This window comes from Seriola lalandi, unplaced genomic scaffold (assembly GCF_002814215.2).
Source record: "Seriola lalandi dorsalis isolate HSWRI2012SDOR001 ecotype SW California unplaced genomic scaffold, Sedor1 jcf7180002054912, whole genome shotgun sequence".
NCBI lineage: Eukaryota > Metazoa > Chordata > Actinopteri > Carangiformes > Carangidae > Seriola > Seriola lalandi.
The window spans coordinates 338,561-353,107 of NW_019525464.1; the positions used below are offsets into that span (position 1 = coordinate 338,561).

The 14,547-nt window shown below is 40.4% G+C and overlaps 1 protein-coding gene across 1 annotated transcript in view; it reads right to left on the bottom strand.

Annotated features, from left to right (window-relative positions):
* Positions 1 to 14,547, bottom strand: part of plekhm3 (pleckstrin homology domain containing M3) — a 52,368-nt gene that overhangs the window by 25,873 nt on the left and 11,948 nt on the right. The window contains exons 3-5 of the mRNA XM_023430819.2: positions 6,864 to 7,009; positions 6,024 to 6,217; positions 1,541 to 1,604 (exon numbers count right to left, since the gene is read on the bottom strand). Of these exons, the coding sequence (XP_023286587.1) occupies positions 1,541 to 1,604; positions 6,024 to 6,217; positions 6,864 to 7,009 (404 nt within the window). The remainder of the gene's footprint in view (positions 1 to 1,540; positions 1,605 to 6,023; positions 6,218 to 6,863; positions 7,010 to 14,547) is intronic.

Genomic DNA, 14,547 nt, shown 5'->3' on the forward strand with positions numbered 1-14,547 from the left:
GGGGTGGGGGGTGTCCAATCTCTTTCACCGTGAGAGTCTGTGGCCGAGCTCTTAGTCAGAGAGGGGTGAAAGAAAAAAACGGGGCAGGGTACAACATAATGAACATAATGACAAACAAAAGAACTTTTCAGTCATTTGTGGTCGCTTTCCTCTGACCCCCCCCCCCCAACTCAGTTCAACGACTAGATACTGAACCGCTGAAAGGCCAGGTTGTGTTTCCTTTTTTTATGATCCCTGCTGAAAAAAATGTCTCTACTTTCGTATGAAAGCGAATACATTTACATTCGGCCAAATCATTTCTACTCATGACTAAGATTAGACCAGATTTGGGCCGTTAAGCTTGTATTAACTGGTAGAGATATGATGACAGTTTTTTGCAATTTGATAAGAATATCTGCTAATTAACATAACGCACAATGAGGTGTCTTCATATTGGAAAATAATAGACGAAGCAGTGTTAAAGGTTTCCACAACGCCAGATCTGAATTCTTTCCACTGAGACCATTGTTTTCCTGGATCAGGACCCTTGAAAGAGCGAACCCCGTTTTAAATAGGACTATTAGAGGGTATTAACCGCTCTTATCACTGCTATGACATGGACACTTGCCAAAACAACAAAGGAGATATTGTGCTTACTTAAAGGATAAAACAAGTATAATCCTATAGTTTTCTTTTTGTCAAGAAATACAATGAAGAAACAACAATGTGTTGGTCCGCTACTTCACTACACTTCTGTGGCTTTTAGCCCATTTATTCCTACTGAAGGGGAAAAAACCTTAAAAGGGACTATTTGTAAGTTTTCTCTGCTGCTGAACATGGTTTCTTTCCAGGAGCAGCTGGTGGTGATTTGACGCTTGATAAGAGCTTCAGCCATCATCGCGTTTACAAGACAAGAGGTTATAATACGTCCGATGAGCAGCGCTACGTCTTCAGGGCAGATTGGAGGCTACGGTGAGTCGCTATCAGAAAGTGACGAGACAGGTTTTTTCTAGACTGGTAGACAAACAAACAAAGAAGGAATCTGACTTTTTGACACCTTACCATTGAATGTTAAATTCTTTAATCTTCAGACCCCTTTGTCTCTGTAGTTGCTGTTGTAGGGCAGATTAGTGCATTTGGTGGGGACTATTTTCAGCAGAGGATTAATATACATTTGGTGCTCTTGTGAGTATTTCCGGCAGCAGGACAGTGTATGTGCAACTGAGTCACAGTAAACTACAATGTGTGTGTTCATAGTGATGAGGGAACATGTCACCCAGTGCAACGGTGTGGCTCATTGATGACTTTTTAATAGTTTTCGGACAACAATGGTGCCTTATGGCTGGCGAACACTTGCAAGGCAGCTAGCTGAACTAGTAACTGCCACTATGTTTGAGATGTTGCCAATTTCAGTATCACAAAGACTGTGATTGTTTCTCCAACCAGCGAAACAGCCATCCAAAGTCAGTATTAATGGTATTAGTGTATGTACTGTATACATGAAAGCAAGTCAGGATGTGTGTGTGTGTGTGTGTGTGTGTGTGTGTGTGTGTGTGTGTACCTGTTGCAGGTCTGCCATGGAGTATAGGTGAATATGTTGTAGCAGGTATTCCCTGGGTAAGATCCTGTGAAAAGACACATAAGAAAAAAGTTTTAATGCATCTGTCTCTGAGAAGCCGGTGTGATGAGATTCACTTTTAATCAAAGATAGTTAACTGTGGTCACACATAAGAGAAACATCACCATTATATTCTCGTTAAGCATTTCTCCTTTATTTCTCTTTTTGCACATTGATTGTAGACATATGTTACTGTGGAACGGACACATGTGTATCTTGCACCATCACAAAAACCACATATATCTTTTACACACACTACGTGGGAGCCTGAGATTGCCACTGAGTCCCTGTTTGCTGCCTGGAACATCAGGAAACAGCAGCAGATGTTTAATCTCATGACTAAAGTGTCTAGTTTAGTTCTGACTCTGATTACACACAAATGAAACTGAAACAAACATTAGTTCAAGCTTAAATTTGTATTTATTTATTTTTAATATGAAGTGAAACTGGCTCCTAATGTCCAGAGTGCTGGCCAGTTTTAAATAATAGGTTCAATCTTGCAAATATATAATCACACATTACAATAAATGAGCATTAGACTGATTTAATGTTTAACCACCAGCCTTTCAGTCCATTGTGCTAAACAAAGTCATAATGTTAATCTTGAGCCAGAAGCTTTCCATCGTCTAAAGTTAGGGGACAAAACACAGACAGGAGAGCTCTGGTGGTTGTGTGTGTGTGTGTGTGTGTGTGTGTGTGTGTGTGTGTGTGTGTGTGTGTGGCCTCCTCTCAGACCACTGTAAGATGGATGGCACCATGTTAAATCCTGTCTAAGCTGTGATGAGTGTCACCAAATCACAAGTATGTGTCCGTATTCATATGTGTATGTGTGTGTGTGTGATCCAGACGCCTTATGGTGATAAGCACCGCTGATAAACTACTCTGTTTGGCACGTTACCAATGGTTACCACATCAGCATTCATAAGGTGACACACACTCGGGTCCAATAATCAAGCTCGCACACACACGCACACTCACACACACGCACAGACTCCTTGTTGATTGTGTAGTCAGTACCCAGATGAACACACCTTTAAAGTGTGTGCTGATCTTGATAAAAGCACTTGAGAAACAACACAATTTAGGATTAGATTACAAACAGAAGACACACAGGTCCATGCATGTATGCAAACGCACACACATGTCGACAACTGACAATATTTGTATATGACCTGATAGTATTTAATTCCATATTTTATTTCATAATCCCCAATGCTTCTTTCTCCAGGAGACACACCTTTCATTAAAATTCTGTTATCACTCAGAGATTATGATCATTTACTGAAGGAGGGTTAGACCTGATTCAGTGTGTGTGTGTGTGTGTGTGTGTGTGTGTGTGTGTGTGTGTGTGTGTGTGTGTGTACACATAGATATAGGAAGTCCTGCAAATGTGTGTGTACAGGGGATGGACAAACTAACACATTACAATCTAATGCAAACCCCAAAAATATCTCTGCAATAAATCTTATCTTTTTCAAACGTATATATGTTGATACAGTGTCAGAAAAGTGTCGATTACAACTTTTTAGAAGCTGCGTTTTTGGGGCGTTAATGTTTTAATGACCTGTCAGCCCTCATTTACATACACAAGGTGGATAAGGACCACGTTTTTGAACCAGAAAGTACAGCAGTGATCTGCCACACAACGTCAATTTCTTGTTCTTTTACCACCACTACTACTGCTGCTACTCCTGCTCCTACCACTGCAAGATGACCTCCGGATAAACACAAGCAACCATCTAGGGCACACTGGGAACCACTGAGTACACTCTAGCGAAGACCAGAGAGTCCAAGGACTTAAGAGCTCTAAATAGCACCATAATGCACCATACATTTAGTACTATGCCACAGATTGTACTAGTTTTGCTCACAATTATTCTGCAAAGAAGCCAAAATAAGATTTCCTCAGATGTATGAATGAGATACATACACATCTCAATACAAATTCAATTCCACCAAAAAAGCAAGAATAATGTCCCTGAGTTCATGAAATAAAATTTACAAAAAGACACAATAACAACCTAACATCCACATGAAATCATGTGGCAATGATAGCATGATATCATGTAGGTAGCCATCAAGTGCATATTTAAGATCGTCTTACAGAGTTTGTTCTGACTGAACAAGCCAGCTAGCAACAAGAATTCAGAAAACATGTTTTAACCGACCCATATAGCTACAATTAGCTTTATTAGCTAGCCTACTAAAGCTGATACAATTGTAATTTGAGCCAACAAAATTCATGGTTGCTGACTAGAAATAAAAAGCCGCTTCTGTCTTAAATCAAGAACCCACTGTTTCGAAAATGTATTTGTAGCAGCAAAACTGCCACTGTTATCATTGTAAACATTATGTACCATGCTACAGTTTGACAGGTGTGGCAACAAGGGCTTAGCAAAAGGTCAAGTTAACAATTTGAGCCTGACCACAAACAGAGTGTTGATAATCTTGTTGTATTTTCCAAGCATATGAGCTCCGGTCATAAAGATATGGATATCAGGACGGCCTCGTTCGACACAAACACCTTCATTGAACGCTGCCATAAAACAACAGAAAACAGCTTTTAGTCTGCACCCTGTGTCAAAGATCCTTTGCGACACGTTATCAAAGATGTAAACCTCTGATAGTGTTTGAGAACTGCTGCACGAGGCCATAAACACAGCGCTCTCTAACTTACAGCCTTTGGTGCCTCATGTGGTTTTGTGTGCGACTGTGTGTCCACAGCTCTCCGCCTGTACGCAACAGACATCTCTTTTCAGATTCCCCCTGAAGTAGACTGATGACTAGGGGAAGGTTTTAGCGCCATGGCCCTCATCAATCCTGCAGTGTTTGGAAGTGGCGGGGCACTAGCCGGCACGAGCTAATGGGACAGAAGTAAACACAGAACGCCACGATGCTGCCCTGCTTTGCTTTGCAACAGGGGACGACTAATATGGGTTTTTTTTTTTTTTTTTTTAAAAGGCTGATAAAATTAACAGTAGTTTGGGTTTGAAGCTACTAGCCAAGCCTGAGAAAATATATATTTTTAGCATTTTTTGTAGCCATCTTCTAGTGTCAGCTGTTAAATAATTGAGAGTGGTGAGTGGTAGGAAACTCAGGTCTGAATTATACTGTAGACATACTTGGCTTGTAAAGCACACTCCTCTCCAACACTTCCTTTAATGTCTTTTTTTTGCCATTACCTACCAAAGATAGTTAGGCTAACACTAGCATGGCTAGCATCGGACATCTGTAGTCCTTGCCATTTTGTCTTTTGTCTCATATGTATACTTTCCTTGTCAAATTAGTGAAATGATAACATCTTAACCTGTATATTATAACTGTGAAGTGTATCAAAAATAAACTCAAAGCACAAATAACAGAGAAAGAGTATGATGGTATGTTAGAAGATAGGTTTTTTTTTGTAAATGACCATCATAGAATATTAATTAGATTCCAGTCTGTTTGCTGAGGTGGATGATTCTCCTTCAGACATGGCCCATCAGATCAGAGTGTATTAGTGACCTGGACCAGGGCAAGGAGCATCCATCAGCTCACAGACAAGGCTTTCAGTGTGGGACTCCACTCAGATAAACAGTCCCCCCCCCCCCGGACCATCACACGCATGAACATATACACACAGGCACACATCTTTTATGTGTGTAGGAATGCAAGCAGATAAAAGTTATGGCAATATACACACATGCACTCGACATACACACATAAACACACATGCACGGATCATACGAGGAAATGTTAACAGTCTGTGTAATCAAGTGTCTGCTCGTCAACAGAGCAATATAACAAATATTTAAGTTCATCCGTCAGTGTGACTGATGACAGAGACTGTTTATTTTAAACATAAAAATAATAGCTGATGTCTCCTGTGTGTAAAAAAATGACTCTACAGCCCATTGTTTTGTTTTTAAAAAAGGGTCAATTCATCCAAAATGCAAATTGATTTTTTTAGCTATCTAACCATGCAGATCGCCATGTCTCGTTTTTTGTGTGATTTCTGCAAACTGGCCCTTTAAATGTGGGATCATACAAGATCAAACTGGCCTTGAACATGTTCCTTATCGCATCCAACCATGGCCCTTTAATCACACCATGTTGTGGTCACTTCAGGGTATTTAGTAGTCTTATCTGACAACATTTCCCATGTGAACAATACTGCCATACAATGACACAAACATGATTATTGATCCAGTCATTTTGTCCCTTTTATAATAATCATTTAGTTCCCCACAACCCTGTGTGCAGGTAACAAGAGCTACAGTTAGGAATGAAGGTTGAACTTCTCACAACAAGATATGATGATGGTTGATGGTTGATGACGGATCGTTAGGAACCAGCGTTCAAAATTAAGAAGTACTTTACAAGTTTCTTTTGAAAAGTGATGCAGAAATACACCAACCCATCAAAACTGACTTCACAACCAGCATACCTTCGTCGGAGGTCCTCGGCAACAGTTGCTCGGCAGCTGAACAGGTAGGCCCGCAGTGACTGTAGCTGCTGGCGGAGACGTAGCACAGTGCTGAGAGGCTCACAGTGCTCATACAGACAAGGGTTGAGCTGCTGGACGTCGAGCAGAGGCTCCTCATACACAAACTCCAGGAATTCTTTGGCCTGTTTAGACACCTGCAGGAGCACATCAGAGTCTACATCAGGGTCACTGCGCCAAGGGCAACGGATACATTAGAGATAATACCAGACAAGCTGTATGTTTTATTGTAATGGATGGTGTGGGGCTAAGAGCCCATACAAAAGCCTCTGGTTTTGCATGAATTAAACAAGACAAATGTAAAGTGTTAATTAATGAGCTTTCCCTGCTGCTCGTGAGGTGCAGGATGACATCAGTTGTTTACAGCTGTTCCACATTTCGCACATTGACCATACGCCAGCCAGCCATGTATTAGGTTTTGACCTAGTCTCGTTTCACACTGGGCTAAAATGAGCACGATCTTAGAAAATTCCTCAGGTGATTTGTTCAGGAAACGTTTTGAAATCATCTCACATCACTGGCAATTTTATTTGAAATAAAAACAAATATTTCACATTTACATAAAAATTTTATTTGAAGAGTGTAAAGTGGGATATAGATGGACTTTCTTGAGGACCAAATGATATGAGGACTTGAACATCCCGGAAAACTGTCACTTACTGGAAAACAGTGGATCTGCCATTCAAGTCACTCAGAAAAAGAAACTGCATACTTTTAAATCTGGTACAGCAAGTGTATTGCCATGATGTATATTTTCATATAGTTGTGTGTGTGCTTTCCCACCTTGTGCTTGCTGGTGTCCCAGTTGTGCAGCAGGCGAGCTGGGATGAGGAAGGAGTTGTCCTGATGGCAGCTCTGGCAGTAATACCAGCCACTGTAGTAGCAGACCTTTGCCTTTCCTCTGGACAGACCGACTGGACGCTGACAACCTGAGGGAATGAGAGAGTCATTGGGTTAGAGTGTGTGTGTGTGTGTGTGTGTGTCTGTGTTTACATCTTAATAACACATTTAAGGTACTTAATGATGCTCTAGGGTGCCTGAAAGTCTCTGTAATCATGAGGAATCCACTTAAACCACTTTTAACAAAGTGTGAAAAGTGGGATTCAAACCAACATAACAATCTTCCATTATAATGTGGAGCAAGTGCATGTTATCTCAGAGTTATGGCACACGCTGCAGGTAATCAAACCATGGCTTCAATAAAGAGATCCATATATAAAACATTTTATGTCCATTTATGGGTTCCAACTGGCTAATTAGCCCCAAGTGTTGCACAAGTCAGCTTTTGGTGTCAACAGTCTGTTGCAGCAGAACACAAAGGTTGTGGACGAAATAACTTGGTGTTAATATGTGTCAGTTTATTGCCCCTCACTAAATACCAAACTAATCCAGCTGAATAAACCTGTAGATAATAAACAAGATAGTCTAAGTTTAAACGGTGTTAACAGAGTGTTAACAGCTGATTTTATTGAACTGCTGATAAATTCTTAGATGGAGGCGTTTATTCTAATCAAGGGTATAACTTACAACCTAATTTCAAGTTTTACAGTTTGGACAGAAAACATGCACATCGGTCAGTAAGCTCCACATTCATCACAGATGAGTGACACTGACACCTTTCTTTTTTTTGTGTTGGGAACTTTCTATGTTCTACTCTCTATTTACTGTTCTAGAAAAACTTACCTAAGTTACTCTAAGAAGGATTCTCTTATTGCTCAGCCTACAAAATCAAGCATGCCCTAACCATGGGTTGAGTTTGTTGAAGGCAGCACACTGTCTGGCAGGTTCCTGGCTTTGCAGCCTTGGAGTCACTGCATCCAGCACACAAGGATTATAGGGGTGAAAAGGTAACCTGGGTTTGAACATCTCTCTCAAGCTAGACACACAAGCAAGTGCAACTCTTTCAGCAGAGAAGTATGCTGCATTATCACTGTATTTAAACTGCTGCTGCATCTTGCCGCTCTTCACAACAGCTGGATTTTCACCCCATCTTTGGGTTTGACCTTTAGGAAGCGCTATAAACATTTTTGTCACTCATTCACCAAAGACATTTGGTGACTAAAACTATATTTAAGTCTTAAAGTTTTGGCATGCCATATTGTTGGGGTTAAAGTTGTGGTACAAGTAAATGATATATCTTTACATCTCAGATCTGTATTCACAGAACGAGATGTGGTGTTCTTGTGGAGTTCCTGCATGATTCTTGTTATGTTAGACTATAATGACCAATTCCACAATGAGCAATTTTATCATGATGTGTCATTTGCTGGAGATGCACAAAAAAGCAATAACATAACTTTTGTTTTTTAGAAGGAGAAGCTGATCTGATTTTATTCTGTCAACTCACATGTATGTCCTTCAGTATAATAATATATAATAATAATAATAATAATAATAATATATAACAATATTTTTGATGATGCCCAAAACTGTGTACAATATTTTACATTTGACAGTTGATACTTGATGCATCCTACAGTGGCCCTGAGAGCTCAACGCACTGCAACTTCAGAAAACACATGCAAATAGACAAAACACAAACAAATCAGCAATTTGACAACATGTGCTGCAAATACTCACAACGCAACGGAAGTGGTTCCAGGGGAAACTAAAAAGTGATGAACCCGGCTGGGATGCACTCGTTCAATACTTTGTGACTGAAATTAAAAGCACTGAACAACAAGTGTGCATGAATGTATCATAATACATCCATACAAGTTCATCCCAGCTGAGTTCATCAATTCTTTTTTTTTTTAAGTTGTTTTTTGCTTTATTCCGATAGTGATAATGAGAGAGTGAGAGATAAAGAGAGGATGATATGCAACAAAGGGCCTCAGGTACGGATTACACCTTCATGGTATGTGGCGTGCTCACCAGGCCCCCCCCCCCATCACTATTTTGTGTCCACTGAAGTTAAGTTGTGTTGTGAGTATTTGCAGAACATGTTGTCAAACTGACAAAAATGATTTCTGTATAATTTTTTTGTTTTTTTTTTGTCTTTTTGCATGTGCTTTCTTACGTTGCAGCGCGTTGAGCTCTCAGGGCCACCGTAGCATTCTCTAATATTAATACCCACGTCTGCCAGAATCTACCTGCCAAATTCATCTGAAGTAATCTCTTAGATAACAGAGATTTGGTTCTTGTAGTAGTCACAACAGCAGACTTCAAAACCAAAGTGTTTTGTAGAACCTAAAAAAGAAAAGAAAATCAACAAATCCTCTGCTCTATTCAACCTGATCACTGCCCCTCTGTCTGCTTTGTCTGACAGACTCTTTAAAGTTCATTCTTCACCCAAACACCCGGACCTGGTCTATCATCTCACACACACACACCAATAGATGAATGCCACTGCACTGTGACAGGTGTCCCTTATCCACGCAATCTGAGAGGACGCGAGGCCTGGAGAGGAAAACAGCAAGAGAAGAGAGGAAGAGAAGAAAAGAAACGGGAGATTTTTATCTTGGTATTCGAAAACAGAGGCATGGAAAGATATAGGAAACAGAAAAGAAGAAGGACAGAGGAAGAGGGACGTGTGTCAGCCTGTTTGTCAGTGGTGCTTCAACACAAGAAACAAAACAGACTGAAAAAGGGGAAATAGAAAAAAAAAGAAGGAGACTATCGAGGGATCAGAGGAGGAAATGAATTGAATGAAAGAGAAGAAGCGTGAGCTCAAACCAGGACAGATAAAGACCGACAATAAAGGGAAGTTAGTCCACCTACTTTTCTGTCATAGACAAGAATCTGACGTCTGAAAGACAGAACGGTCTTATCAGGAATCCTGCTTTATCTGACCAAGAGAAAGAAAAAAACTTGTTTGGCAGCCGCAAATAAACTGAACGATGAATTGAACTATGTTTGAGATCATTTCAAAACAGTGTCACTTTAGTCTCTACATTACATTATTTAATCCACCACAGTGAATTGAAGTTTATTTTTTAAGAGTAAAATGTCCCGCTCGTGTTGACACTAGATCATGTGGCTTTATATTTACAGTAGACAGCAGCAGCGCGCACAACTCCAAAATACTCCAGCAATGCATTGGGTGGACGGACGTTGCTGTCAAAACAGAACAAACACAATGCACATTAATTGTCTTCTTGTATATTAAACAAGAAGACTATTTATATATGAGTGTCGGCATTCTGTCTGTCCGGCTTCATATTTACACCTGGGATTAATAAGCGTTATCTTCATCTCAAGTTTGCCCACGGTGTGATCTGGTGACCTCAGATCAGGGGAAGCTACTGTCTGCACCTGAGAGACGGCTGCGGTGTGCAGGGCGAGGATCATGAGAGACAGGTGGAAAGAGCCGAACACACCTGTAAGCTTCTTCTCGGTAGCACTTCCTAACAAAAGCTAATATTAATTATAGTTCAGAAGGTTTGTCAGCACTTGTGCTAACTCAGTAACCCGTCAGTCACATGACACTCGTGTTGCACGTCATATTGGTTCCTCAAGACTCTTGCAGAGCTCTGCTGCTGTCTGAGCTCTGCTTATTTTTGCCTTTGCCATGAGGCTTCTTCAGTTAGGTGGCTATTTAACTTAAACCGTTTTTCTTAAGAATGTGCCTAAACTCTACAAACAGCATTTACACCGGTGACACTTCTGATCACAATGCGAGTCCATCTCCAGACCATCCATTGATCGAATACATGTGTGTAACTCAGATCTAGGTAGGCTAATTACAGAAGTGAGCTCATGCTGTTGTTGGGGTGGATGCGCTTTCAAAAAAACCACAGTCCACTGGTTGGGAGCCAGCAGGCAGAGGGGACGGTCAACAGTCAGAGAAACACTGTGTCACTTCGCGGAAACAGCTGACCACCAGGCAGGCGTTCAGGCCAACTGTGGCCTTAAATTTGGTGTGTTGCTGTTTGGACCAGAGGTACAAAGACACATACGTATGTAGCCTGAAAACACTCGCAAACCAAACTTTAAACAACTTTAACCTCAAATTCTATATCATGAGGACAAGAAGAGAACACACCCACACACATACATACACACACATGGGGGCAAAAGTACTTCTACCACAGCAGGGGCAGTGTATAATGTACTCTGCACAGTAAAGTCTGAACAGATAATGTGGGACTATGGAAGAAGAAATAACACCAAGCATATGAATCTGACGCGGACCGAAACAACAAGCAACGAAACAACCTGAAAACAGCGAGAACTCTCACCAACGAGCAGAGGGGCCATTTATAAGAACAGATTGTGATGTTCTGTTGTGTGAATAAAAAAATACAATATTTTTTCCCAAACACAACTAATATTGTATGCTTTATTAAGCCGATTAGGTGATTTACTGTTGTGAATACAGTATATACTGTAAGAAAGGCTGTATAAAAAGAAAATGTAAGTTCATTCATCTTTCAACTTGAAAAGACAATGGGGTAGAGACCTCTTTTACAATATAGCTGAGTAAAAAATAAATATAATAATGGTGATATAAAGTAAAAGTAATAAAAAAGGCAAATTAGTAAAATAATAAAACCTTAAGAGCAAATAAAGCAACTTAAATTTAAAACAGATGAATCAACTAAAACAAGAACAGCTGGAAGTGATAAGACAGTTTAAATTGCTCTAAGGATAAAAATGAGGTGAAATGAGGTAAGCTTTAGATTGCTTTGCATGTTATTGCCAGAAGAAAACCATTGCTGAAAAAACTGCATAAAACTGCAAGATGCCAACGTTGCCAAAGAAATGAAAAGAAGCCTGATGAATATTGGCAGCACATTCTTTGGTCAGATGAAACCAAAATAAATTTGTTTGGATCCGATGGAGTCCAGCATGTTTGGTGTGGACCTGGCCAGGACGACCACAGTGACTACACAGTGCCGACCGAGACGGGAGTGTGCTGATATCGGACTGTGTCAGAGCAGAAGGTGTATGAGGGTTGAGTCATTTACAGTATGGCACTATAGAATAAAGTTTGAATACACAAATACTGAATGAAAAAGTTGCCTCTCAGTATCAAGAGGCTCGATAGGAGAGGAGAGAAAAGAAAAAACGGTGAAAACTATGACCTGAACCTCCGATAAAAATAATGTTAATGTTATTTACAACAAGCGTTTGGTGTTTTACAGTCTTTAGCTATATAAACCAGTAACAGTTGTTATGTTAATGTTTTGCTATCACTTTCTATCACTTCTTTTTATTACTGCAGTTAGATTTCTAACCAACTAGCCCCAGACAGGCCTGACTGTCTCATCACTTTCCGATACCGAGTCACTGTAGCGACCAAAGACTCACATTCAGAAATTGATGATATCACATCTAATGTACAGACTGACTGCGTAAGATAGTTTAAATGCAAATAGTGACTGGACCATGGTTGTTTTTATATTGAAATTATTTATTATTATTATTATTATTATTATTAATAAGTAAAAACACTTCCTCAACCACTTTGTACCAAAGACAAACATAACTTTTTTCTCCATTTCAAGATTTTCTTCCACTGCTTTTTCCACTTTCAACCAATAGACAAGTACTACAACTCTCATGAATGTTATTTTCTTAATTTTTACAGTAACTATTAATATGTTCTGCTGCTAACTAGCTCCTCCATTATCAGTGCAGAGTAACAACTGCTTTCTCTTCTCATCTCTGATCTTTTATGGATCTCTCTGAGACGAAGAGAAAGAGGGACAGAGGGAAAGATGAATGGGAATTCAAACGTAGCTCAAAGGTCTACCGATTGTACTGCGGCTCTCTGTAGTGAGAGAGGGTCACTTTGACCTCCCCAGGGTGGGTGTACGGTGGAGAGAGAGAGGGAGAGAGACATAGAGAAACAGAGAGAGAGAGAGAAAGAGAGATGACATCAGGGCAAAAAGGGGCTCACGCTTTCATCTGCCCGCCACTGGTTCAAACCACCACACCTCTGAGAGGACACTGTGTGTGTGTGTGTGTGTGTGTGTGTGTGTGTGTGTGTGTGTGTGTGTGTGTGTGTGTGTGCGCGTGTTATGTACATGTGTGTGAATTAAAACTGAAAAGACGAGCAAGGCCTGAGCTTTGATGTGTCTCCTTCACACCAACCAAACACTCGAATGAAAATGTGGGCAAATGGAGTACTATGGGTAAGACAGTGTGTGTGTGTGTGTGTGTGTGTGTGTGTGTGTGTGCGCGTGTTATGTACATGTGTGTGAATTAAAACTGAAAAGACGAGCAAGGCCTGAGCTTTGATGTGTCTCCTTCACACCAACCAAACACTCGAATGAAAATGTGGGCAAATGGAGTACTATGGGTAAGACAGTGTGTGTGTGTGTGTGTGTGTGTGTGTGTGTGTGTGCGCGTGTTATGTACATGTGTGTGAATTAAAACTGAAAAGACGAGCAAGGCCTGAGCTTTGATGTGTCTCCTTCACACCAACCAAACACTCGAATGAAAATGTGGGCAAATGGAGTACTATGGGTAAGACAGTGTGTGTGTGTGTGTGTGTGTGTGTGTGTGTGTGTGTGTGTGTGTGTGAGTTTTAGAGACAGAGAGAGAGAGAGAGAGAGAGAGAGAGAGAGAGAGAGAGAGAGAGAAACTGTCTATCTTTTGATGTGAGCCCACCTATTTCACCCAAAAGCCCCCCCCCCCCACACACACACATCCACCAGATTCACATAGTCTGTTGGGGGCCTGAGAATGTGCTCCGGTGCAACGACAGGGGTCACCAAACCTGAGGACACACTCTGAACAATGTGTGTGTGTGTGTGCGCGCGTGTGTGTATGCGTATGTGGTGAGGGGTGATGGGGGAATCACAGTCTTCAAACGAACACAAACCGTTTCCTTCAAAAGGAATCAAAAACGCGGCGATTCCCATGTGTAATTAGTTGAATACATTTTACATTTTGATGTTAAATAACCAATCACTCGATATGTATAGATGTAACATGCATATGCAAAGGGCAGACTTGAAACAAGTTCAAAGAGAGATCAGTTGAAACTAAAGTAGCATACTGAACGTTAGGCATTGCGCTCGCCACCATCAAGAGATCTTGTTTAGAGTAGTGGCTTCATATATGAATAATCAGATATGCTCTCAGGTTAAGTACAGCAGATGCATGCGTTTGATGAATTAGTCTTATGGAGGTTTTGATGGCCAATATAAGTGTTTACCACAGATGGTCAGGTCTACAGGTCAGATGATATTCTGTTTGGATCAATGTTCCTTTTTTTCTTCTTCGAGAGCTAAATTGTCAACTCATGCCAAACTTTGCAAAGTTGACTTTGATGAATTCTCGCAGAATTGAACTGATTACAACAGTAATAGCTGCAGGTCACTGACACGAATATTATGCTAAGTTAAAGAATAAAGCTATGGAGGCAAATCACTGCCATAATAATTTGAATCATATTAGCAACTGGAGACCAAATTGAGGCATTTAATCACTGCTGATTACTTAGCGTTGAAATTTAAATACCACTGAATTTATTGTCCTGAAATATTTGACTTTGAAAACCATCTTTCTAAGTTTA